The sequence below is a fragment of the Electrophorus electricus genome, chromosome 26 (assembly GCF_013358815.1).
Source record: "Electrophorus electricus isolate fEleEle1 chromosome 26, fEleEle1.pri, whole genome shotgun sequence".
Classification (NCBI taxonomy): domain Eukaryota; kingdom Metazoa; phylum Chordata; class Actinopteri; order Gymnotiformes; family Gymnotidae; genus Electrophorus; species Electrophorus electricus.
The window spans coordinates 1560188-1585135 of NC_049560.1; the positions used below are offsets into that span (position 1 = coordinate 1560188).

At 40.6% G+C, this 24948-nt stretch overlaps 1 protein-coding gene across 24 annotated transcripts in view; it reads left to right on the forward strand.

Moving 5' to 3' along the window:
* Positions 1-24948, forward strand: part of adgrl2a (adhesion G protein-coupled receptor L2a) — an 80557-nt gene that overhangs the window by 19375 nt on the left and 36234 nt on the right. For all 24 annotated transcript variants that reach the window (XR_003411110.2, XM_027017354.2, XM_027017358.2 and 21 more), the window contains exons 3-4: positions 14442-14655; positions 22785-22894. Coding sequence is in view for 23 of the 24 variants with exons in the window: in XM_027017354.2 (XP_026873155.2) it covers positions 14442-14655; positions 22785-22894 (324 nt within the window). In the remaining variant the exon portion in view is untranslated. The remainder of the gene's footprint in view (positions 1-14441; positions 14656-22784; positions 22895-24948) is intronic.

Below are 24948 nucleotides of genomic sequence, written 5' to 3' on the forward strand. Positions count from 1 at the left end.
CATCTATTTGTTTGAGTTATCTTTGCTCCTATATTTGCTCAGATGTCCTCTTCTAACTATAGGGCTAAGCCCAACAACTGTTCATTATAAACAATATCCCCAAGTAAACATGCTTCATTACGCTCCACCCCAGCCGTAATATCTTTTTAATGCATTTTATAATTGAATTAAATGGGTTACTGCCATAGCCATAAATGGCTGGAAGTTTTTTCTTCTGTAGGAGCTTCAAAAGATTAATTGCTCGAGGGTTATTTCCTTCTTTCCAGTATATCCCCCAGAAACGTTGCATCTCATCTTTCCTATTTAATTTTCCAGGGCTGACTGCTGTCTGTATACTTGGATGTAATTCATTTGTATTCATAGCTTCTGTTTCAAGGAAAGACTTTTACCTTGTTTCAGTATCTTGTCTCTCTCTTTTTCTAAACATACTTTCTGTAGAAAAAAGAATGTACACTGTGACACTTTTATTGATTCTTTGGAACAGTTGAGATACCTGCCGTTGATCTTTTTGATGAAGTATGCAAAATCAGCAATAGTTTTTCATATAAGTCCTTGTTTATATTCTCATAGTTGTGACAGGCTGCATTGCAGGTGTTCTCATGAATCAGGAATAAAAGTGCAAAGCTGGGATCATGTTTTTACAACAGTACATTATTTCCTAAGTATTTTTAAGGTGACAGGCTTACTGTCACATTAAACTCAAGAAGAAATGATAGACTTAATCATTGAATGTAAATTTAAGGTAATAACTTATCTTTTCCCAGCCTATAGAAGTGTCACCGTTGCAAAAATTAGGTCCCAAATTGCAACCTAGTAATTCTCAAAAGATCTATTCGGACATTGGAACTAAATAGAAGTCTTGGTTTGGAGTCCTGGTTTTGACAGCTTCCTTTTCTTCTAGTCTTTAAGATTTAGATTAAATTGAGGGGTCTGTCCTCTTCTCTGAAAGAGGGTTCTGTTGAATGTGTGGTGATTAACACTGGTACATGTCAAAGGGGGCAGAGTGACAAATCCCAACTCTTCATTTATCTCATGCTCTCGCTCGCACTCTGTCTCTCTCTCTCTCTCTCTCTCTCTCTCTCTCTCTCTCTCTCTCTCTCTCTCTCTCTCTCTCTCTTTCTTTCTTTCTGCAGTGGATTCTGCTGCACATGAGTATGCACACACAGAATTAGACAGCATCTGTCCAGGCTTGGTGTCAGTGGTACAATTGACAGGGTTGTACATGCAGCCCCACAGGTGTCAGGCAAATATTTTATGAGAAGATCGGGGTGGGGGTTGCTGCTGCCAGACCAAGTGTCACTGTGTCCTGGGCTTTTGTCTTTCCTGCTGGTCTAGTGAATAACATGGAAATATTCCTGCTGGAGATGCAAAAACAAGATATACACCCCCCCCCCCCCCCCCCCAGCTTCTGCCCTGTATCCATCAGTACTAGATTCAGTGCAGATTGTGCTTGTCTTGCTTTAGGGAGTCAAGTTGAAATTTGTGCCATAACAAACAAACAAAAAGAGCCAAATCATCCTGTAAAGCTTAACGTGCATCAGTAAGCCTGCAACTTAAAATGCTTGTACCATCGACATCCCGTAAAATCTTATCTGTGTATTAGAGAGGTTTATTACAATATTCCTACTCATAAAATGGCTCATTGTTTTTAAGAAATCCTCTTTCTAGGGCCAGTTGGCATAAACTTAAACCCGGGGACTTAAAGTCCTTAATGAAGTTAAGTGAACTAATGAAGTTAGTCTGCAGTCCTGGCCTGTCAGCTTCTCGGCCAGACTTAAGAGCACGCCTTTATTAAAACAGACTCGGAGTGTGATCCTTTTGTTCTGTCCTTCACAGTAAACAACCTCTGTGTGAGTCTTTCTTTCCTTTTTCTTTTTTTTTCCTTCATTTTTTTGACACCCCCCATCCCCACCCCCACTTCCCCGACGTCACACAGGGATTTTGTATCGGGCTAGGGGATCAGCCTACCCATAGTGCTAAGCTGCTGCTGGGTCAATACGCCATCGGCCGTCAATGTGGCGCGGGTCTTTCATCGGCAGTCACTCCTCCCTTGATGAGGCTGATAAGAGGACAATGGGACAGAGGACATGCTGCTAGCAAGGTGGTACTGCTGCCACAGGCCCCCACCCAGCGGAGCCCTTCAGATCCTCATTAGGATTTGCTGTTAAGGTTGGGGGGGGTGGGTGGAGCGGAGAGAGTTGGGAAAGGGTGGGGGGATTTGATGGATTAAGGCCCATCAGAGCTGGCTCCCGCTTTGTGTTTGTCATGCAGGAAAAAAAAAAAGAAAAGGCACTGCTAACTTATATTGTGGGATGTCTTAGACTGTATCCCTGATGAGACTACGATGATACTCAGTATTGATTTGGTCTGTATTAATGATTTGTCTATTTTGGGATCGTGCTGAGCAGGGACTTGCAGTCCGAGCTCGGAATCTCTGGCCAAGCAAGTTTATGGTTATAGAAACAAATGGGTATCAATGGAAACTGGCTAAAGCCGTTGTAAGCTAGCCAATGGTAATTTACCTTACATGGTTTCTTGGAAGCTCATCCAGTTGTTCTTTAGGCTATGTATGAGGAGACTAGACAACTAAAAGTTTTGGAAATCGAAGATTTTCAGTGTCTTATTGTGGCTGTTTGCCTTAAGCATGACCTGGGACACTCCAGGTAAAGTAATGTAAGGCTCCAAAAATGGGCTTGTGTTAGCTGAAACCTTTTTAATGACAGCAAATTGGATAAGGGGTTTAATGATGCACACTGGGGTTAGAACGAGGACACTCATTTCCTGGACGAGAACTGAGTTTACTGTTTTTGTCATCTACCCATATCCCTCCTATCTTTTTATTTAGTTTTTTGGTTTTTTCCCCCACTATCTGTCTTCTATGCTTTGTCTTGTCTTGTCTCTGCGTGGGCCCATTTGCGGGCCTTTAACAAACGTATCCCAAGTGATCAGCTTGGCAGAGTCACATAGCAGCAGACCACACCGTCAGAAAGTCTAAAGAGGAAGAAGGAGACCTGCCTTATCTTCCTCCCTTCTTGTCACAGACGGCATCTTGGCCGAAGTGAGCCATGAAACCCTTGCTGTTTTGTTTTGCCTTTTTGCGTCCCATGCAGGCTGACTGTATTGCGGTATTAAAGCACTGCTTGGCATGAAATGTGAGTGAAGTACATCTGAAAGATTCATCTGCAGCAGGATACGAATCTTTCCACTCCTTTTGTTTGTGTTTCTCCCTTTCCTTAAGTTTGAAAGAGCTAGACCCACCGTCTCTGAAGGCACACCATGTGCTAGCTGCATGTAATTCCAAAACAGCTTAAATGTTTGATCGTTGCTCACAGTTGTGGGGACTTGTGTTGCAGCAGAACTGAAAGAGTCACAGTTGTAGGCCATTTCGAAGCAGACTGCCAGAAATAGTATGAATATAAGAGGGGGTGAAGTCTGAGAAAAAGAAGGCATGTATTAGAGGGTCAGAGGGTAACTGGAACCAGTTTCCTGTTTGTTACTTTAATACTGTGGAATTTTAAGATGATTAGGACATGCAGCATTAGGGTCATGTTGTCCTGAACATTATTTAAATGTGATTCCTGGAAGGCTGTGTATTGTCTTCTTTTTTGAAGTATTCAGAAAAGGCTTCGGATAAACATTTCAATTATTAGGTAAACTTGGAGATGAAAGTTTCTTAGAATTGCTATGATCATGGCATTATATCATTGGCTAAGAGTTTAGTTCTACAGAGACAGACAGTTCCAAAACTTGGTAATTTTATTTTAAAATTTGGCAAAATGTAATTCTTCCACTTAGTATTTGCTGGGTTTAGTGGTTTGCTGTTTTTCAGTCAGTCGTACTGTTCTGGATGATTTTCTTGCTGGCAGCAAGCAGGTGGAGGGAAGTTCTTATGACCATGAGGCAGCAGAAAGAGTTTTGTGGGCTACACATGCACAAAGTTTAATTTTAAGAGCACCTCTCAGAACCAACAGTCCCTGCAGACTTCTCTAAGCCTTACCTAGACATCCCCTGACTAAAGTAAGCAGAATTGCTATAGCAAATTTAAATTTAGCAAGCAATACCACTTTAGCAAATTTAAATTGAAACTGGTATTACACAATAAAGATTTTTTTCAACAGAGTTGAAACTGGTCAGCTAAAGATATCATATCTGAAAATAAATAGTGTGTGATGAGTTTACAGGTATTTAATGTTTAAAAAATATTTAATGTTGTTTTGCAGTCTCCAATTGGTGAGCTCCTGGCCAGTTGACTTATCAGAATGTACACAGTAGACAGATGCTGTGTAGACACGGAGAGATGCATATCATATACAGACACTAGTTTCCATTACTACAAGCGTGTTAAAGTAACATATCAAGCTGTGACTTACAGCTGGTGATACTGGAGTTTCTAAATATATAAGCTGGCGTTAATTAATTAGCCTCCTGATTGTCTGTGCTCAGCAGGGAATCAAGCTGGCTAACCATTAGTCCTTTTGATGTATTGTCAGGTATTGAGGATATTTGTTGTGATTTATGTCTCTGAGTGAAACTAGTGTCCTTTTGCCCAGCTTGGATCACTGCTCCATTCAAACTGGCTGGAGTAGGAGCAAAGCTGCGTGATATGGCATCACATGCCACTTGTAAAAAAACAAAAAAACAAAAAACCTCCCATATATATATATATATATATATATATATATATATATATATATATATATATATATATATATATATATATATATATATATATATATAGACACACACACTCTCACACACACACACACACATACGCACACACACACACACACACACACACACACACACACACACACACACACACACACACATTTGTAGCTTGAATAGAATGTGCCAATATATTTATATTGCAGTATTTCTATTTTTTATTGCCTCTACACCAGCTGTTTAGGTTGTATATATTTGGCTACGTTTATATTTAAGTTGTCCACTTTTGTAGTCGCCAGGTCAGTGGCCTTGGTAGCATGCTTACTCTGCTCAAGACAAAGGGCCGTGTTCCAAATCAGAAAAATTAATCCCTCCCTCACTCCTCTTAACTACTTCCACTTGGTATAATCCATGTGGTAGGGGTGCACTGTCTCCATTTTTTAAACAAAGCAGCTTTGTCTAATTCCAGATAAAGCCTTTTAATTTATAGCTAGTATTTATCCCAAATTCTTTGCTTGTAACTGTGGAAACAAGCAATCAGAACTCCATTAATGTGTGCTCCACATCAGACATTCATCCGACCCCGCATCGTGCATGTGTAAAGTGGGAGGCAGCTGTGGAAGTGAGAGGAGCTTTATTTTTCTTTGGATTTGAACTGGCCTGCTATGTCCCTGAACACAAGCAGAGAATCACAATGACCTCACGCTGTGAGTCAGTGGTTGACCTGGTGAGTCATTTCATCTCCTTGAGCTGGAGATTGCCGGAGCCAGACATAGCAAGGCTGTAAGACTATGTTCTGACATGCTAGTGAATGAGGTTGAAATTTACAACTTGGAATGTCAATTATTAAGAGAGGACGAAGAATTGGCAGTCTGGCTAGAATGTCATTTATAATTATTCTATTAATTCATTTTAATGTGTCTTTCATGAAGTTCATCAATTCATATTCATTAATCTGTAAATTACTTACAAAAACTGATGGAACAGCTCTAAAATATGAAGAAATACTTTCAGTAGGCCTCAATACTTAGTGCATTTTTTTTCTGCTGCATTTTCCACCCTGTTTTTGATTGGTCTGCAATTTTTAAGGCTTCTTTTAGACTTTCTTGTCAAATACAATTCCAGTCTCCACAGAAAGCACCTTTTCTCATTTCAATTTGACAGCACTTTGCAACTCCCTCTTCATGTTAGGCATCCCAGACATGGAGTGGCGGTAACTAGAAATGTTCAAGACATTCAGTAGATAAATCCTTTGAGATTGGGGTTTGCACCAGATTTAGTGCTCAATTGAAATTAAAACAACTGGTTTGCTACAGTCAAATATTAAACCCATGCAAATCCAATCCAATTCCTACAAAGCACAGTACCCTGCATGCTGTAACCTCTTCTCTCTGCGGCACATTTTCAAATACAGACAAATGACTAGCCTAATAAGATGATAAAAGACCAAAGTTGAGGTCATTTTTGGTTGAAGTAGCCCTTTAATGGTTTAAATTAAACTGAATTTTCACACAGGGCGCTCATAAGACCTCTGCAGTGAGGCTAAAGGCTCACTGAGGCTTCCGTTGCTTAAATGATTGAGCTTGTTCGGCGGTGTCGGCCAGAGCAAACAGCTTGCTGGTCAAGGGGTTTAAATGCCAGGTGGAGGTCAGGCAAAGCAATGTCTGAATAATGTGTCATCGAGGTATTGACACGAAAGGGCACATTGCTCTTAGTGACAGAGAAGGTAGTCAGAAAGAGAGGGAGGGAGGGAGGCAGAGTGAGGGTGAGAAAAGAGAGAGAAAGGGAGCGAGGGAAGGGGAAAGAACACAATAAGCCCACACCCTTATCTTTAATGATATATGTAGAATACTTCCTTACTGATTGGAGGAGGACGAAATGGTCTATTGGTTTATTGGACCATTGGAGATCTCAAATCATTAACAGTGACTTGTAGTTAGGCCAATGACCTCGTTGTGCATCTGGCAAGTCTACTATACTTAAGAAAAGATGTATGCGTGCCTCTAAACTTAATAGATTCAGCCATAAGTATCACTTGGCCATTTTGAAGCAGCAAAGTGAATGATATAAAAAATACGCTTACAAAACCAAGGCTTTTGGAGCTAAAGAGAAGAGTAATGGGAAGATAAGGAGTGACAGTTCATTCATTAGCATTTTTGCAGTCCCAGAATAGTGTGGACTATTTTTAGAATGTAAAAAAAGGCCAAGTATGTTCCATAAGGTTCATTCCACTTCATGTCCTCACGTGTTAGTCTTTCAGCAAGCCCCCAAAGCCACTGGGGCTCAGAATCGAGGCGGTGTTAGAAAGTCATCAGTTGCCTATAGAAATGACGCTTTGTCAATAACATAGTAAAAGGCGAATTTATGACCTTGATACAGTGTATTGCATTTAATTAGGCTTAAAGATGATTCTCTGATATGATGAAAAGAGGACATGCAACCCACAGGCTCTGGGTTTAATATAAGCACCCTTTTTTTTTCTTTTATATATCTATGTCTATATCTATATGGTTTACACAAGTTATAGTGTAAGGTGAAGCTTTTACATTATGTGAATAATTCTATCCCATGTAACGTTTTGGAATGTGTTGCCCTCAAAAGTGATAAGGTTCTATTGATACCCATGTAGATAGACAGTGTTCCCATTATGCTAGTAATGTACACAATAATTTGCTTTTGTGTGCTTGTGCGCGTATCTCCGTGGGTGAAGCATGAGGGGGTGGAGGTGGAGGGAGAGCTGCTCTAGCGGGCAGATCCTATCTCCACCTTCTTTGATGGACTGAAGCTAGATTTTAAAAGGAACCACCCCAGCAGCGAAAAGGAAAAAACAGTGGGGTATATTTTTTAGAATGTCTATCTCGAGCTAAATGACAATGTTTTTTATTTTACTTTGTCTTTTTTTCAATCCTTCTTTTTTTTTTTTTTTTTTTTTTTTTTTTGTTAACCAGTACGCACCTGTATCAAAGATGCTCCTGATAGCCCAACTGCTGTTGCTATGGAAGAGAAAGATGTAAATGAACTGGGGCAAACCGTGGTCATGAATACCAATGAATCTCAGATCCAGGAACCACAGCAGTCTCAGTCTGACTATCAGGGAGCATATTGCCTTCTTGTGCCTATTGAACACCACTGATGGGCTGCTTATTTTCCTGTCTCGAGTTTTATGGTGTCCATCAAGGCTTGTCCATAACCACAGCAGGAGGAGGGACAGAGAAGAGAGGCTATGGTCTATTGGCTGCTTCACAAAGCAATGTGCACCGTGCTCTTGCCAGAGAAGCCAGACTCCTATTTATGGTGCTCCACATGGGAAAGTGAGCAAGGTTTAAAATTTGATCATTGCAGCTTGTCTGGCTAATAAACCCTAAGATTTGGGTCGTGGATGCCACAGATGTTTGCACGGACCAAAACTGGAGGAATGTCCACAGGTCAGCTAAGCTTTAGTGGAACCTCCTCCCCCAACAGGGAATATTTCTACTCATATCCACAATATTTTTTCATCACTTTCTACTTTTCTCTCTTGCGAAAACCAAACTCCTTAAGACAACATGCTATTGTAAAGGATATTGCTGGATTATGGAATCAGCTCTGTGGGAGGAAAGGTGACTTAGGGTGTCTTTGTCTTCTATAGACTTCTGTAGTGTTTAGTGCTAGTGGTGAACATAAAAAGGACTAAAAAAAGAAAGAGAAAACCCTCTAAAACTCAAGCTGAGTTTTGGCCTGATTCGGTATGGCATGGTTTTCTATTTCCCTCCGAAATCCCCTCAGCAAGCAGTCTTGTCACCCATGAGAGCAAAAGAATAGCAGTCAATGCTAGCCATGCTAGCTTGTTTGCAAGTAGTTGTATGCCACTGTCAGGACAAAGCCCAATCCAGACTACATTAACAGGCCTTGACACTTGCTAGGAGTGTCTTCGGTTCTTTTTTTTTTTTGCACTTCCGTGGGGAAGAATGCAGAGTGTCAGTCTTAGATAATCTCATGAAACCTCCATTCTTTTGCCCATCCCAAAAACACTGTCAGAACAGTTTCACACCAGAACTTAGAAACAAACATCCACATTTTCTAAAAAAATAATACAGATCTATCTATCTATCTATCTATCTATCTATCTATCTATCTATCTATCTATCTATCTATCTATCTATCTATCTATCTATCTATCTATCTATCTATCTATCTATCTATCGTCCTCATATAGGACTCACTAAGTAATAAAAAAAATGCAGAGATCTAAAAAAACATATTGTGATGGCTGGCAAATTTCTCCAAAACTGCATATTTCTTTATTAGGTCATGTGCTGAAGTGAATCATATGTTTGTCATCTGGCTTCTCAGCACTTTTTGTGCAAGGGAGATTAGAACAGTACGCTGCCGCAGAAGACGATGATGATCCTAATCACTCCCTGCATGTTCATTACCTTCACTTCACTGATAGTCATATCCTGGCAGATGGTCACTTTCCAATTGATTTGCCTCGTTGAGGAGATTAAAATATTATTGCGCCGCAGAGACCGGGCACCATCCCCGTCAAATGATCATTCTCGCCTGGCCGCTGCTCTCTGAATGGGCCAATGTCACCCCAAAGGTGCAAAGTGAATTAGAGCATAATCTTGGGACTGTGGCCCCTGTGGTGGAACTCTGTAGCTACTGCTTACTGTGCCAAACTGTGCAAATAGGATGATGTCAGAGTTGTAGGCTGTAGTTTGAAGGAATGCTGTGAAACAAAATGAATAATGTGAAATAAACACATGATTTCTGAAAAAGAATCCAGACAGTATTTCTGTTGGGTAATGTTGATAATGTTACTATAATTCAGTAATGTAGCCCACATTATTTTACTCCATAATCCGTTGTAATTAAAACACAAGTATCATAAGTGTTGTTTTACAGCGCTGAAGTACAGTTGCACAATAGCACCCTGTATTTACCCAAATATTTACATGGGAACAGAGCACTTTGGAGTATAATGGGACCAAGGAGTCATCTGTGCATTTGAACCGTGATTAAAAGGGTCTCCCCCTTTCACAAGTTGCATTGACCAGATTTGTGGAGTCATGTACAGTGCGGCGACTGATAAAGCTCGGCTCTGAAAGGCTTGCATTGTGTGGTGGCGCGGGGCCTGCTTGCCCAGAGTTCAGAGTTGGCTACCTATCTGCCTGAAAGGAATTGAAAAACGACCCTCATGGTGACTGACCAGAATGCCAGATAAGACTTGGTGTCAACAAGGCCAGGATGGAGGGGAGATCACAGCGATTATGGTGTTGCTATGGCAATGAAATCGAGCATTCTGTTTAATATATTATTTACTGCCTCTGATCCTGTTATTTAATTAGAAAGAGAGGAAAGGTCCACAGAGCCGCTCACTTTTTAAAGGCCTGACTGACTACCGACAGGTACAGTTCACTTTCCTGTGTTTTAGTAGGGTTAGGATGCTTCACAAGTAAAAAGATAGGTAGTAAACACATTGATGGGTCAGAAAGGATATTGTACCGTAACGCAGAGAAAAAATATTCTAGACATGAGAGCATAAGATATAGAAACACAAAGGTTGATATCTCTTCTTGAGAACCTTTGCTTTTATATCTTGGAACGTGACAAGCTAATCAAGATGTTAGCGTAAACCAGGAAACAGATACAGTACAATATTTCTCACAAACAGTTTGACCCAGGCAGGCTCTTATTGTGCATCACTTCAAAAGACTGCAGTGCAAAGAGCAGTGTATGCTTCGCTGGTCTCATTGTGTGTTACAGAGCATGCTGCAGCGAAAGGCAGATGCGTGAGTCCAGAGGCCCTCATTAAGGAAATTTGCCTCACGTCACTGAGGTGCTCTTTTCTCTGCTACCCAGCCTGCCTTACAGCCTTGACACAAACAAACACACGCACGCATGCACGTACCCCCCCACCCACCCACACACACACAAGCAAATAAATGTCAAATGGTAAGGATGCTGAACCTTTTTGTTTTTCCTGAAACCAGATGGTTCAGTTTGAATAGGAAGATAGTTATTTATTTACCAAATAAGTAAATAAGTAGTTAAATAATTAGGTAAGTAAGTAAATCCACGAAACAGTCCAAGGTCTGGTTCTTGTTGACTCCACAACACAGATAACATAATTGCCTGCACTTCTGGTTTATTCTAGCGAAAGATTATTCCATGTAGTTGAAATTGCTTGCAGTCTTCTCAACCGTCTTCTTTTCTTTTTGAACTTGTCTTTGTTCCCATGAACATTGTAGGTGTGTGCTTTAGGTTGTGACTGCAACTTTTCTTCAAAGTACTAAAAACATACCACTGAATGCCTTTTTGGGGCCTTTTTGGAGCCTTTAAATTAATAGTAATACAAAATGTTAAATAAATCACTGAACTGGGATGAGGACAATAGGAAAATACAGCTTTATTATTTTGAGCTGTTTTTAAATAGAAATTCTGCACTTCCATTAGTGTGTACAGACTTTGAAATGTTTAGGCTGACTGATTGCCACTGGGCTCCACATACTTTGGAAAAAGCCAATTGCACGAGTAAATCAAAGTGTCAAAACATTAAATGTGTCATAAAAATCAGGGCTGATCTCAAAAGAGCAATAGGGCCCCTTTTTCTGGCAAGTTGTAAGGACACATTTTATTTAAAGACGTGCTGTAGAACATGTGTGCTCCATGAAATGAAAGGAGCCGAGTTAAAGCAGCCTACAAGTTAATGTCCATGGTGCAGACTTTAGCTTAATTTGCACACGTTGCTTTTCTGAGTCGTCTTTCAGTATTTGAGCTGTTCCATTATATTTGCATGTCAGAAAAAAAGATGTCTTCCTAAATATACTTGGAATCAAGCTATTGATTAGTTAGTGGCTGTCTCTCCCACTGTCCTGAAAGATCACCCAGTGTCAGGCTGAGAAAGTACTTCATCACAAAGCCTAATCAATGATTAGGCTTTTGGAAAGCTGTTTATGAAACAGGCCTTGACATCATGATCTATGAACTGCTTTGGTGGCCATGTTGAGGCTCAGACAACAAGCAATTATTTCTATTTCATTTCCAGACATGCGAACAGGAAGGGCATCGTGCGTTATAATCCTGTCATCCCAGGCCACAAAGAAAATGGCAGAATTACTCATTAATTTGAAGCTGTACAAAAGTGGCAGTTCTTCCCTGTCCCACGCCCTCAACATGTTCTGGTTTCCTTTAAAGGGCCGAAATGAACGAATAGGAGCACGAGACGACAAAGTCAGCGCTGTATGGAAGAACCGCAGTGCTCGGAGATGTGAGTGCTTTTGCAGGACTCTTCACATGAAGTTTATGGGTGGTTTTGGCAAGCCATGCCAGATCGCGCCTGTGGCTCTACCTTGGCGTGCGAGGGCTCACTGTGCTCCGCCACAGTGGGAGGTGGCCAACGGACAGTGCTGCAGCCACATTGATTTATGGATGTCCCGTGTAATCTCTCAGTTGAGTCTGACAAACGCTCACACAAATATAGGCCAGGGAAAAAAAGGCAAACGTGTAATGATTTCAAGTGCTAAAGCAATCAGCCATTCTAAGAAAAACCCAAAAAGGAACATGGAAACAGGGAACTGCTTTGTTACGTATTCAAATGTATACTGCACTGAAATTTAAAGTTAACATTTATTGTTTTGGTAGATGTGCTTTTAAGCCCCAAGATGTTTGCTGACTCTGATTTTAGTTGTGAACTGGAAGTACACCAACGTTATATTGAGTGTCAGGTTTCTTCCTAGTTTGCAGGGGTTTTTTTTTCTACTGAAGGATTTTGGCAAGCCAAACCCTCTAATGAATTTTGCTTCACTTAAAAGCATGCCACAAAACTATATAACCCCCCCCCCCCCAAAAAAAAAAGAATTATAGCATATTGTATGACAGCTTTGAAGTGAATGCCCATCATCTCTCAACACTTTCATTGTGTCAGTGTGCATTGGTCGCACTGGAATCCCAAAGTCACAACGAGAGGACACAACAAAAATACAGACTCCTCCCCTGTCTGATTGTTGACTCAGTCATCCAGAAATTCAATGCAGTCGAGTGGACTTTTTAAAGTAATTTTAAATCCATTTTGCTGTCAGTGTACTCCAATACAGCTGAAAACATCTCGGTGTGTCAAAAAATCCAAGCCGGAAATGCCATCATAAAAAGCACTCTTGCTCACCCTTTTTCTTTTTTCGCTGTATAATTAAAGAATATCGCAGCAGTGACTTCTGAATAGGCAAAGCGAGTGTCAAACAATTTCCCTGTTCCTTTCAGAGCATGAATTAAAAGAAATGTGCCGAGCTAATAGCTACTGTATGTGCTCCCTAATCGAATATATTGCCATTAAGTAAATCAAGTGCACTGCACAGCTGAATTTAGTTGAATATTCCCTTAGAGTGTAACATTTTTATAGTTTGTGTGTATAAGCACAAAGAACACTTACTTCATTTTTCTGTTGCTGGAAACCAAGGAAGTGGCCAGTATTTTGTAAGTGGCTTTGATCCTAATACAAATGTTAAGTATAACATATTCTTTTCAGTGTGTCTCTTATTCTACCAGACAAGGTCAGAGATAGAACCTGCTAAGGAACGTTAGCGCTGCTGAATTTCATGAAAGACTCTGCAGCCTTGCAGAGTGGGTGTAGACTGAATAGGTTCTCAGTTCCATGGATACAAGTCCATACTGATTTCCTCTGACTGTCAGAAACTAGTTTGCTTTGCTAGTGAGACCTGTTAACTGTATACTATGCCTATAGCATACTGTATGCTATGCCTACAGCATACTGATATAAAGCACTATCTGTGCTGATACAGATAATAAAAAGACACCGCAGAGGCAGCAGTATGCCTATTTAGCAAAAAGACATGCATGATAGATTAATAAATTGTTCAGGCTTAAAGTCCTGATCTCCAGTTCAGCACAGCACATCCCAAACCACCCACAAGGGCGCTAAACCACTTCAGAGTGTAACTGCACCAAGAAAGCATAGGGACCATCTGCTTGTCAGAGAATTACCAGTGGGTTTCCACCTCGGGCAAATATTAAGTTAATGCCGACACACTCTCACTGGGTTTACTTTGCTTGCTCCATGCAATTAGCAAGCTTCTGCATTTTAGTTGAAATTTCACATGTAGAGTTGTTTGCAATATAAGGACCCCTGTTTATCTAAAATTGGCCCCTTCATGTTTGACATTACAGTGCTAGAAGAAAAATGCCCTCCAAATGATTTGCTGAGAGTAGTTTGCTTCAGACCCTGAGCACAGCTATTTGGCACTGCTCACATTTGCAGAACACAAAGCAAAAGTATTGATTTCCCCCCCCGCAGCCCCCCTCTTTACTTCTCCTCAGCCGTGCACATGTCTACTCTCTTACTGCCAAAGCTGTAAAATGGATAGAATTACCTGTTTCTTTTTGTTGATGCTTGTTTGGTCATTTCTTTTTTAAACCTCTGAAATATTGCAATTCCTCTAAGATATCGCATGTAATTTTATACATTATATTTTTCATTTTCATAATGACCTGGGGTGACTTCTCTTGTGTAAAATGTATTTATCAAGGATGTTCATTCATTGCCAGTGTTAAATCTGGCATTTTTTTCTTGACTCTTCATTGTTGTGTACTGTTTTTTACTCAAGACTTATTCCAACACCAGTATTCATTTCTTACACAGGTCTGAATGTCTCATTCATCTGAATGTCAGCCTGGCAGCCTTTGAAATAATGTCCAGGGTGTTTTCCCCCAATTTTTCACTTGATATGTCAAAGTAGTACTATTTTGTCTTTGATTCCTTCTCTCTATTCCTCACCTAGGGTTCAGTCGGGCAGCGTTGCCGTTTGGTTTGGTCAGGCGGGAGCTGTCCTGTGAGGGTTACCCCATCGACCTGCGCTGTCCAGGAAGTGATGTCATCATGATTGAGAGTGCTAATTATGGGCGGACTGATGACAAGATCTGTGACGCTGACCCCTTTCAGATGGAAAACATCAACTGCTACCTCTCTGACGCATACAAGATAATGTCCCAAAGGTGGGCTGAGTGCACACACCTTTCTGGGGGGAATTAACCTTGTGTACAAGCTCACTTGCAATGCTTATATGAGCATGAATCACATACTTGTGCAACTGTATAGGTAAAGAGCAGTGTCACTGCGCAGATGAAGTGCAGTGTCACTGCGCAGATGAAGTGCAGTGTCACTGCGCAGATGAAGTGCAGTGTCACTGCGCAGATGAAGTGCAGTGTCACTTCATGCCTGTACAAACTACTGTATATAAGCAATGTACAAAGTTAAAAGCTATCCTTACCTATAAATATTTAAGTTGCAAAACTCTTCTACATAAAGAAGTTATTTACAAAAAAATTTAAATAATAGAATCATCTCATTAATTAATGTTCATATATTTTAAAATGTCCAGCCTAATAAAATCAAAAGCTATTCATTATCCACATTAGAAATATGGAATTTCCCTCTGAAGTTTCTGATTGGTAATAGTAATGTGAAAAAAGTGATTTCATGCAAATATTCTATGTAGAATACATGTGATCTTGCTATTGGTTAAGTACCTTTACCTTAAAATGACATGCTTTTTGTAATTACCTCAAGTTCCTGGTAAATAAACTAAACTAAACTGGGACATTAATTGCATCTAATTCAGCCACTCCCCAGCAATCATGATTATTTTTAAAATATAATTCAGCACTCGGTCCTGAAATTCTATTAACTCTGTCTTTTCTCTCATTAGCCACATTTCTAATCCTGCTGCCAGGTTTCATGGCTCTGACTGGAATGCCCTTAATGCCAAACATGGAGAACTCACCCCTTCTAATATCTCGGCGTTCATTTCAAGCACTCCATTAAAAACCAAACAGATCCCGCTTCTCGTGTATCCAATTGCCAATTGATTGACTAGCATACATCTGGAGCCTCGCAATTCCCCCTTTCTAGCATTGCGCCGGCAAACAGGAAGCAATGCGCAAGACGCCCTTTGATGTGTTTTGTAGGTCTAGGCAACGCGGGTTGTTTGTATTTCCGCTCAGCTTATTATATGTGTGCCATGATTTGTATGAAAATAGGCCTGAAACTGCAGCGGCTCAATTAGGCCCTTCAGCTGCAGGCAATTAGCCGTCTCAAGTGGCTGCTAATCTACACGGGAAACTTTTCAAAGGGATATGCCTCCTTAGGTCTGTGTGAGCCCAGATGTGAAATTGCATTGTTTTGCACTTTTCATGTTGTTATTTCTTTTGGCCAAGTAATGAATCACCACCAACATCATAATCATTCATCATGACGGTTGATTAGTGTGCATTAATAATAGATGCGGGCTAATTTTTAGTGCCTGATGCTTCATCAGTGCATGGATAAAGTCAGAGCTAGAGATCACAGTGAGTGCCCTGGTGGACGCACTGCCTCGGGAAGGTTTTACCAGCTAAGCTCAGATTCAAGAAGCCAGGGTCAGCTACGTAAACAAAGAGACTGAGGGCCAAATGTAGCCCTGGCACCTGTAAAATCTCAATGCTATATCAACCTGATTTTAGCACTGGAGGTGGGTTGACTCAAGAGCGTGTACACTCAGTCACACACGCACAGACACACACACACACACACACACACACACACACACACACACACACACACACACACACACACACACACACATAAATATCATGTCTACTTGAGAGTCCTAGGCAAAATTCAAACATCTTATTCAAAGGGCACAAGCGAGCTCTTAGAAATGCTGAGAAGGTTGCATTAAAACGATCAGAGAATGAAAGCATCTTGTTCATTTCATACATCGCTGTCACTTATTATGCGCTCTGTTAATTATGCTGTTTAGGGGGATGAGTGTAGTGGTGGCACCTCCACTGTAGCTTGTGAGGAGAGTACTGCTCTCTGTTCTCACTATTTATATTAGTGACAGATCTGCCTGCACGGCTCTCCCCAGACCTTCTGTGCTCGGCACCGTGATGGCACACAGCCTAGCTGCTCCAGTCTGTCTATGACTTCAGTGAGTGTTTAATGTGTACCACATTAAGATTTCCAACGTCTCCATAAATGCAGGCTACTAAAAACAACTGCGCTTGTTTTTCTCAAATTGAGAGGCACTCCTAGGTGCTTCCCTAATTTCTAATCTGTCGAGGTGGTGGAGCATTGCACATAAAGAGTGAGGTTCCAGCTCTTGCCAGCATAATATGTTCAGGCAGGCACTGTAGCTGTTGTAAAATATGATCATACAGCTACTTAACAAAAGCAGAATATTGCCACTGATTGTATATCACATTGTCTTGCCACCAAAAATAATTTTTCAGAATATCTACTTCCTTCTCTCTTAGTGCTTCATTTATATCCTTATGTTGGTTTGAGGGGAGTGCACCATTTATATATTTTGCATTAATTGCCTCTTACCATGTGCCAGGAAGAATGCGATGTTTAGTTGTTTTGTCATAGTTCAGTCTAATTACCTCAGGCACAGATAGTAATTAGCATCTGCAGATTTAATGACAACATTGATTTGTTGCTGTCCACATTACAAGTGGTTCCACACAGCAAACAGCTATTTTCTTTGACACACCATTCCTGAGAGTGTCTTAGCGAATAATGAGAACCCTTGAGTGGCATTTTCAGGGGCTTTTCTGTGGTCTGGCTGTTCAAAGAGCCCATGGAACTTTCCAGAGAACTACTTTTTTTTAAGAAAGAGAAAAGCCTTAAATATCCCACATATACTGTTCATTCCAGTCACAGTCAGTGTTACGGTGGATGTGGAGCCTGAGCAGTAATCTTGGGCATCATTGTTGTGCAGCCTGTTCACAGCACCTCACTGGGTGCCCAGCTGCAGTCTGTAAGGCAAGCCAATGCTTGAGTGCTTTTTGACAATGGTCTTTTTTTATCACTCACTGAATACCTGCACCACTCTCCATTTTATGTTGTGGCAGTGAAGTTCTGCTGGTTCGTAGGTATCAGAATTATTTTATTAATTTCATAAGTCATTGCAATGTAACAATATTGTATGATTTATTATATGCCTCTAATGCATTTTTACACTACAAAGTTTATTCTGTGCTCTATGAAGGTTTTCAGTCTCCCAGATCATTGAATTTTCTAATAGTAGTAAGTCAAAATAAGTGGACTTACTGTATAATCATGACGACGTATCGCCACTTATCTGAGAGGCTTCATCAGTTCAGCGGAGTGGTGGGTAATTCATTGGCATTTAAACCTCTGTAGCATACAGAACCCGTCTGTGACTTGAACTCAGATTCTGACAGCATGGCCTCAGTTTATGCCTGCCTTCCACTTTGAAAGGTTAGAGAACTAAGGAGATATTACAAAAGGCTCAGAAACAATTTCTATATGAAACTGTCTGAAAAAGTCAATTCAACTCTGGTGCTCTACAACAGAAGAAAGATCAGACACACATAAAAGTGACATCACTTTTAGCAACCCTTTTCATAAACATTGGCTGGATTCAGTGTGTCAAACTTGCCCAAAATGTTAGAGACAAATAAAAGACAAGTTCACTACATTCTTGCCATAGGCCAGTAATACCAGAAGAGAATCTTATCATGTCCATGATCTTAGCTATCCACAGCAACAGTGACAAATAGGACAATGGAAGGACCAACTCCATCTTAAAGTCTCTACATTTCCTTGGAACCTTCCATTAAGCCATGGAAGAGAAGTGGGCTCTGACATCACTCAGCAAAGACCGAAACAGTTCCATTCTGCCAGTGGTTGAAGAGAGCTTAACACATGAGGGTGTCTCTTCAAGCTAATGATGCCAACACATTTGAAATTCTGAGGAGGGCGCCTACCAGCAGTTGCAAGTCAAAGGTTATGAACTGTTTACAGCAACATAAAGGACCAAAGATGTTTATTGGGCATTGTGTCCATCTTCTGTCTTTATCTTAAGCAACTTACTTCAGGCATATATGGATTTTCTATTATACACAAGAAAGGAAACCCTTTCAGATTGGTTGCCAGCAGTATAATTTCTGAAATTTACATTTTAGCCTAACACTTAGCCATCATTCAAGCTCCCTTAGTGGGAAACACGGTACATCGGAGAACACAGCTCTAGGAATTTCATTAACAAAGTTTCATTAACAAACTCGAAATGGATGAGACATGCATAGGTGTCGTATGCATACCTACTGCAGAGGGAGTTGAAACTGTGAGGAAAAGACTGAAATAGCTATGTATAAGCAATGAAGCAGAAGAGAGTTGAACTCTGTATGTCCTCTGCTTGACCTGCCTCTGAACACCACCCACTTAATGAGAATATCTTCTACAGAGAATATCTTCTACAGAGAGAACTGGACATAGATAGATAGCCATTGGTTCAGATATGTGGATTGAGTCTAGGTCAGAGTCTAGAAGAAATAAGCCTTTACTGATCCCATCACCTCAGTGGCCAGGTCCATTAAGTTCACAAAGATGTACAAAAATATGCTTTTTAGTCTGAGCAGTATGCATAAAAGAGGCTGGTAACCAGAGATTTAAGTCTACAAAAGAAAAACACTCATACTGATCAGTGTTTGCTATTTGACTCTCACCGCCATTGGAACCCAAGCCAGGGGTCATTAGAACTCTACACCACTGGGCTCCGAATATGCTGACCAGCACCAAGACCAAAGACAAGGACTGCAAATATCTCAGAGCAGCTTTGAAAGCTTGTGGCTACCCAGCCTGGGCCTTTGTCAAAACAGCAACAAGGTCCTGCAAGAACTTTGGCTTGACAGGTGGAGGGAGAAGTAGCACAGTTGGAATAATACTGAAATCCCCCATGTGGTTGGAGTGTCCAAAGATTTTCAGCAAACATCACATTCTTGTGCATATGTAGCTTAGCAACACAGCAGACCATAAACCTAAACAGATGCTGAGCACCATATTAGATGCAGCTCAGAGCAATAAGTAATGCACAGACTTTCATGTGGATAAGATGAAACAGCGTTATAAGCACACAGCCCCTAAATGACGTCCTATTTTGATATCCTTCCTCAGGTGAAGAGCTGTACATCTAAAGGATGAAAGATACTCCTTTGAGGACAACACAGCACACAACTTGGATAGAAAATATAATTGGTTAGAAAAAGGTGTGAAGGAGACAACCACTGTGTCTAAATGGGTGGTCTGTGACACTTATCAGCTAATCATAATGCAGCCATAAAATCTTTACCATGACTGTTTCACACCAGCTCACACCTCTGTACTCCAAATACTATCACGTGACCTTAACATGATCTCACAGCTGTAAACAACACAAATATGTTTAAATGCCTGGGAATCTTGAGGAAATGGCAAAGACACCTTCAAGACAAAACCACGTCAGCTGACTGATTTGCAACCATGCGTTTTGACTGGTACAGCTATCAGATGTTCTTTGGGAGTTATTTAAACCATATTTATAAATAAAAGTACAAAGTATTTATTGTATAGGGATTCCTGTTTTGGAGAGGCTCGGAATGTCTTCTAACAGCAAAATGACCTGTGTCAGTTTTTGAAGCTGTAAAAGTGAACGTTCAGTGCTCATTTCCACATTAAAAAAAAACAAACTTTTAGAACATCAGTGAGGTCCCAGTGGCGAGAGGTGTGCATGTTAGACATGCCATGTACAAGACAGTCTCATCTTCTCGAGAAACATCTTTGCTGTCAGCCAAGGTTCTATTTCAGAGGGAGATTTTCATCAACCCTCTGCTGTGCTCTCAAGCTGCACTGGCAGAGCTGGTCCTTAGCTCCCCTTAAAGGTCAAATATGGAAGGATTTGCTTGTGAATATCTTATGGTGATTTATGAAATCTTAGACATGATCTAGTGTCAGTAGGAAGGAGCCACGAAGTTGCTGTAGTTTTTTTTCCCCCTTTCTGCATCAGTAAGATGGACAGTAGTCCTAATCGGGACTGCTTTGCTCTGAAAGAAGATAAATTAAAATATGAACATGGGCTGAGTATTTTTGTTTAGATGCTTTTACATGCTGTCCTGCTTGGCATTTATCCCCCCCCCCCCCCCCCTTTAATGTATTGATTGCATTATAAAAGTATCATCTTAAGAGAAATGTCATTGTAAAAATTTGTTTCAGTCTTTGATAGCATTAATTTGGTTCCATGCAACACACCATGAACCATTTGTTAACCTTTTTCTTTTCTTTTCTTTGGAAGCAATCTTTGAACATGAATAGCCGTCTATATTTTACTCGCATATGCTATTATGCAAATGCATAGATGGTGTGACACAGTGAGATATGCAGCATGCAATGCACCGCAATTCTCTTTTAGTAGAACCACAAATAAAAAGAGCCAATTGGCACATTATTGCTACAGCTAGAGGTGTGTTATAACTTTACCACCATAATTCATTTATATGAGCAAACATGCTGGAAACATGCTGATATTCTCATCTGTTCTCACATAGGAGGGCCTTTAATATAGAAGAATTCCATATAAGAAATAGTTTTAACAAGACAGCTTCTCCCTGTGCATGTCCTTGTGTACCACCGTGACCATCAGGAATGCACAGCTGCGGCTGCCCATCTCTGTGAACGATATTGTATGGTGTGCACAGTAAGCTACACCGGATTCTCCTGCCTCGGAAAACATCTAATCCTGATTATTAACATGCAGAAAACAAGACAAATTAATTGTCACAGCGAATTGCTGAGGTAAAGAGAAATAAATGCAGAGAAAAATGTTGCCCTAAGGCCGGGTCAGAAAATGCCAGCAGGCTAATTCAGCCACCCGCTGCTTCTTTGTGTGGAAGTCTCCTTTTTATCCTATCATAGCTTCAGAGTTTCTTTTCTATAGGCACACTGGGATTTGGGAATCAATTTGCCTCTTAGCAAGTTCACTGGATTTTTGGCTGTTTTTTTCATAAACCATAGTCCACTTTCAGCACAGGGAAGGTAAACCTGTTATCTCTGCCCAAAAGTCAAAAAAGCATTTGCACACACACATGCACGCGCACACGCGCATGCACCCACCCACCCACGCATACGCACACATACACGTGCACATAATAAAAAAAAGCAGGGAAGAACATTCTACAGCGTTCACCAAGGTACTCTGGATAGATTTTCAGCGATCAATTGAAATAGTAGGCACTTGCCCATGGACAGAGCTATTGATTAAAGGCTACAGACGACAGATAAAATGCTAAGTCTCATCAGGGGAAGAGTGGCCCAGTGCGGTGGTGTAAATATGACCGCTGGTTTTGTGGCCACGGTAACAGTCTGTGACATCAGGGGCCAAAGTGAGAGGATGTCATGAGAGCTTAAGGTTTATTCACTCATTGGAGCATATAGGCTTGATCCTCTCAGTAGAGCTCAGATAGAGAGAGAGAGAAATGCTGTTTCCTTCCCAGAATGAAAGCACAAAAAAAAAAAAACAACAAAAATCCAAAACAAAAAAAGTGGCAAATATACACAGGAAGACAGCTACCCACGCTGAGCACACAGCATGGTTTGTTCTGAGTCAGATTAACATTCTAGGGAGGGATCTACTTTTAAAACTGCAGACAGCATGATTAATCAATCAGCATTTACATTGTAACTAAGCAGCACTGATGAATATCCATAATTAGAATGCATAATTTTCATTGTTTTTTTCCTGTAAATCTTTGTTGTGAGTGAAAACCAAGCTGATCGACCCTGGACAAGCATGTAATCCATTACACCCTGTGACATTGTGAAAAATTCAGCAGAGTGAAATGGCATATAAGGAGACTGAATCCATCATTGGCCCAATCAGCATGGCCTGAAGGATGTATACATAAGATCCGTATAACTCATGTGCTGGCGGGTATGAACATCATAGATTAGGTTGTTTATCTCTGTCGCACTGTTGAAAAGGGGTGCAGTGGCATCTCTGTACTTTACTAATATCCAACCTTTTTCATCTCATCCTAAACCGAGCTGCTCTTTCTGATTCACCTGGCCTTTTACTCTAACATTGCTGTTTGGTTCATATTGATCTGTGCAACAAGAAGACCAATTGCATTATTGACAACTGACAGCTGGTTCTCTGCAAAGGTGCATGCAGTGAACTCTCCCAGGGTAATCTCTTGTGTGATTTATTTTTTTGTAATTCATTCACATTCCATCTCTCTCTCTCTCACTCTCTCTCTCTCTCTCTCTCTCTCTCGCTCTCTCTCTCTCACTCTACCTCCCTCAGGTGCAATAATCGAACCCAGTGTATTGTCATTACGGGATCGGATGTCTTCCCTGACCCTTGTCCAGGAACGTACAAATACCTTGAGGTCCAGTATGAGTGTGTCCCCTATAGTAAGTATATGAGCCATTATTTTCTTTATGTTAAAATTGAACCCAGTTTTGTTCAACATTATTCATTTTCACATTCTCCAAGGACACACTGGATAAAAGCCTTTGTAAAGTGCTTATGCGAAACATATATCACAAGGGAACAGTGCAATATTCATTCATTCATTTTGACAATACCCACTGCATCATCTTTTGTATTTATCATCTATGCCATAGCTTTTGGAGAGCCTTTATCAGATTTTTATTAGTTGGTTTTATAGATCTTTCAGCAGTTTGTCTAGTCTTCTTTTAAACTTGGCCTACAGAAATACACTCACCAACCACTTTAGAAAAAATGTATTAGAAATCTGTTGCCGCACACAGTTTGTTAGCCATCCCTCAAGCCTTCATTGTTGGTCAGCTTCTGATCACAGAGCTGCTGCTGCTAAGATATGATTGGCTGGCAGCCCGCTTTCAGCGTAGCAGTAGCATTCACATGTGTAAAACCTCCAGCAGCACCACTGGGCCTGATACACTCATAGCAGCACTACACCCACTGCTGTGCAGCTACCACGTCAGTGACACTGCAGTGTTGAGAATGGTCCGTCACCCAAATCACTTTCTCTTAGAAGTGGTATGGTGGTTAGAAACTGATGAGTGATATAACAGAAGATGGTGGTTGACGAATACAGCCACAGATGGTCTGTAATTATACACGTATATTTTATGTGTAAGATAGTCATACCTAATAAAGTGCCTAGTCTGTGTAGGTGGAAGGTAGGTATTTGTAATAAGGTGGTTAGTGAGTGTACACTGCATATATATCCTTCACCAGCAGATCCTTTTGGTAGTGTTTTGGTAGTGTAATTTTCTATGTGTCAAAAATTCTCCTCATTAGCTGGATGCTCTTTATTTAGTGCTTTGGCATCTAGTGTCCTTCTGACTCAGAAAATTAATTACCTTAATACATGACACATAAAAGTAAAGGAATGTCATCATTAGACTTATTCTTGGCATAGTAGAGGACAGGTCAGAGCCAAACAACCACCCTTACAGACGGAGCGAGCGCATTAGGGATGTCTAGCAAAGGCAGCACACATCAGACAAGCAGCACACTGATGCTTTGGTTATATCTTACCGGACAGTGTGTAGTGCCTAAACTCCAGCAGTGTAATATGGGTAGCAAGGAAGACAAATGACACTGAAAAGAAAAAAACAACAACAAAGTCAAACCAAACAATTCCATTTTGAGATTTTCCATTACATTACAAGTATGGATTGTTGTGCTCCATTAGGTAATTAGATAATTAGATTATCCTCCAGTTGACTTGTCTCATCTACCAAAACGTCTCTGGGATTTTGCTGTGCGTTTAAGACATTACCCACCTAGGGAACCCTAGTGAGTACTGAACATTTAAAATGCATCAAGTTTTGACAGTAAATCCCATTTCTCTGGGCTGTATTTTTGGGGAGTTTCATTATTTTGTGCTAATAATATTTAGACATAAGAGAGTATAGTGAAAATATCCCTATTGGGATTTAAGCCAATTATTAACTCTTAGGTAAAACTAACCAAAGTCCAGGTAGTGCTATTTTGAATGGAATGCCTTATTTAAGGTGGTATTGGTTCTCTTGACATTAGTGCCTTTGACTGTCTTCAATCTCCTTGAGCGCAATCTTAAGGAGATATCCTCAGCATCCTCAGACTCATTTTGTAACTCCTCTGTTTAAATTTTTATATCGAGCACCTTTTTCCTTTTAACACATGTTGTGGTGTTATCCTTTCCAGATTCCTGCCTCCATTCACTGGCTGTCCACAACAGTGTTAATATATTCATCTTGACCACTTTTTGTTTGACTTTTTAGGAAGCTCGAGCTCTCCTTCTCCCTGCAGTATGACGCACTATAATGCACTTGCTTCTTTACACCTATTATCTTGAGGAAGATCCCCCCCTCCACTCCTTTATCTTGTTAAAGACCTAATCAGGAATCACTCCAGCAACAGATACCAAGAATGCATCACACCTGTACACACACGTAAATCTGCCATGTACCAAGCTGTCTGCATTGATGGCTGT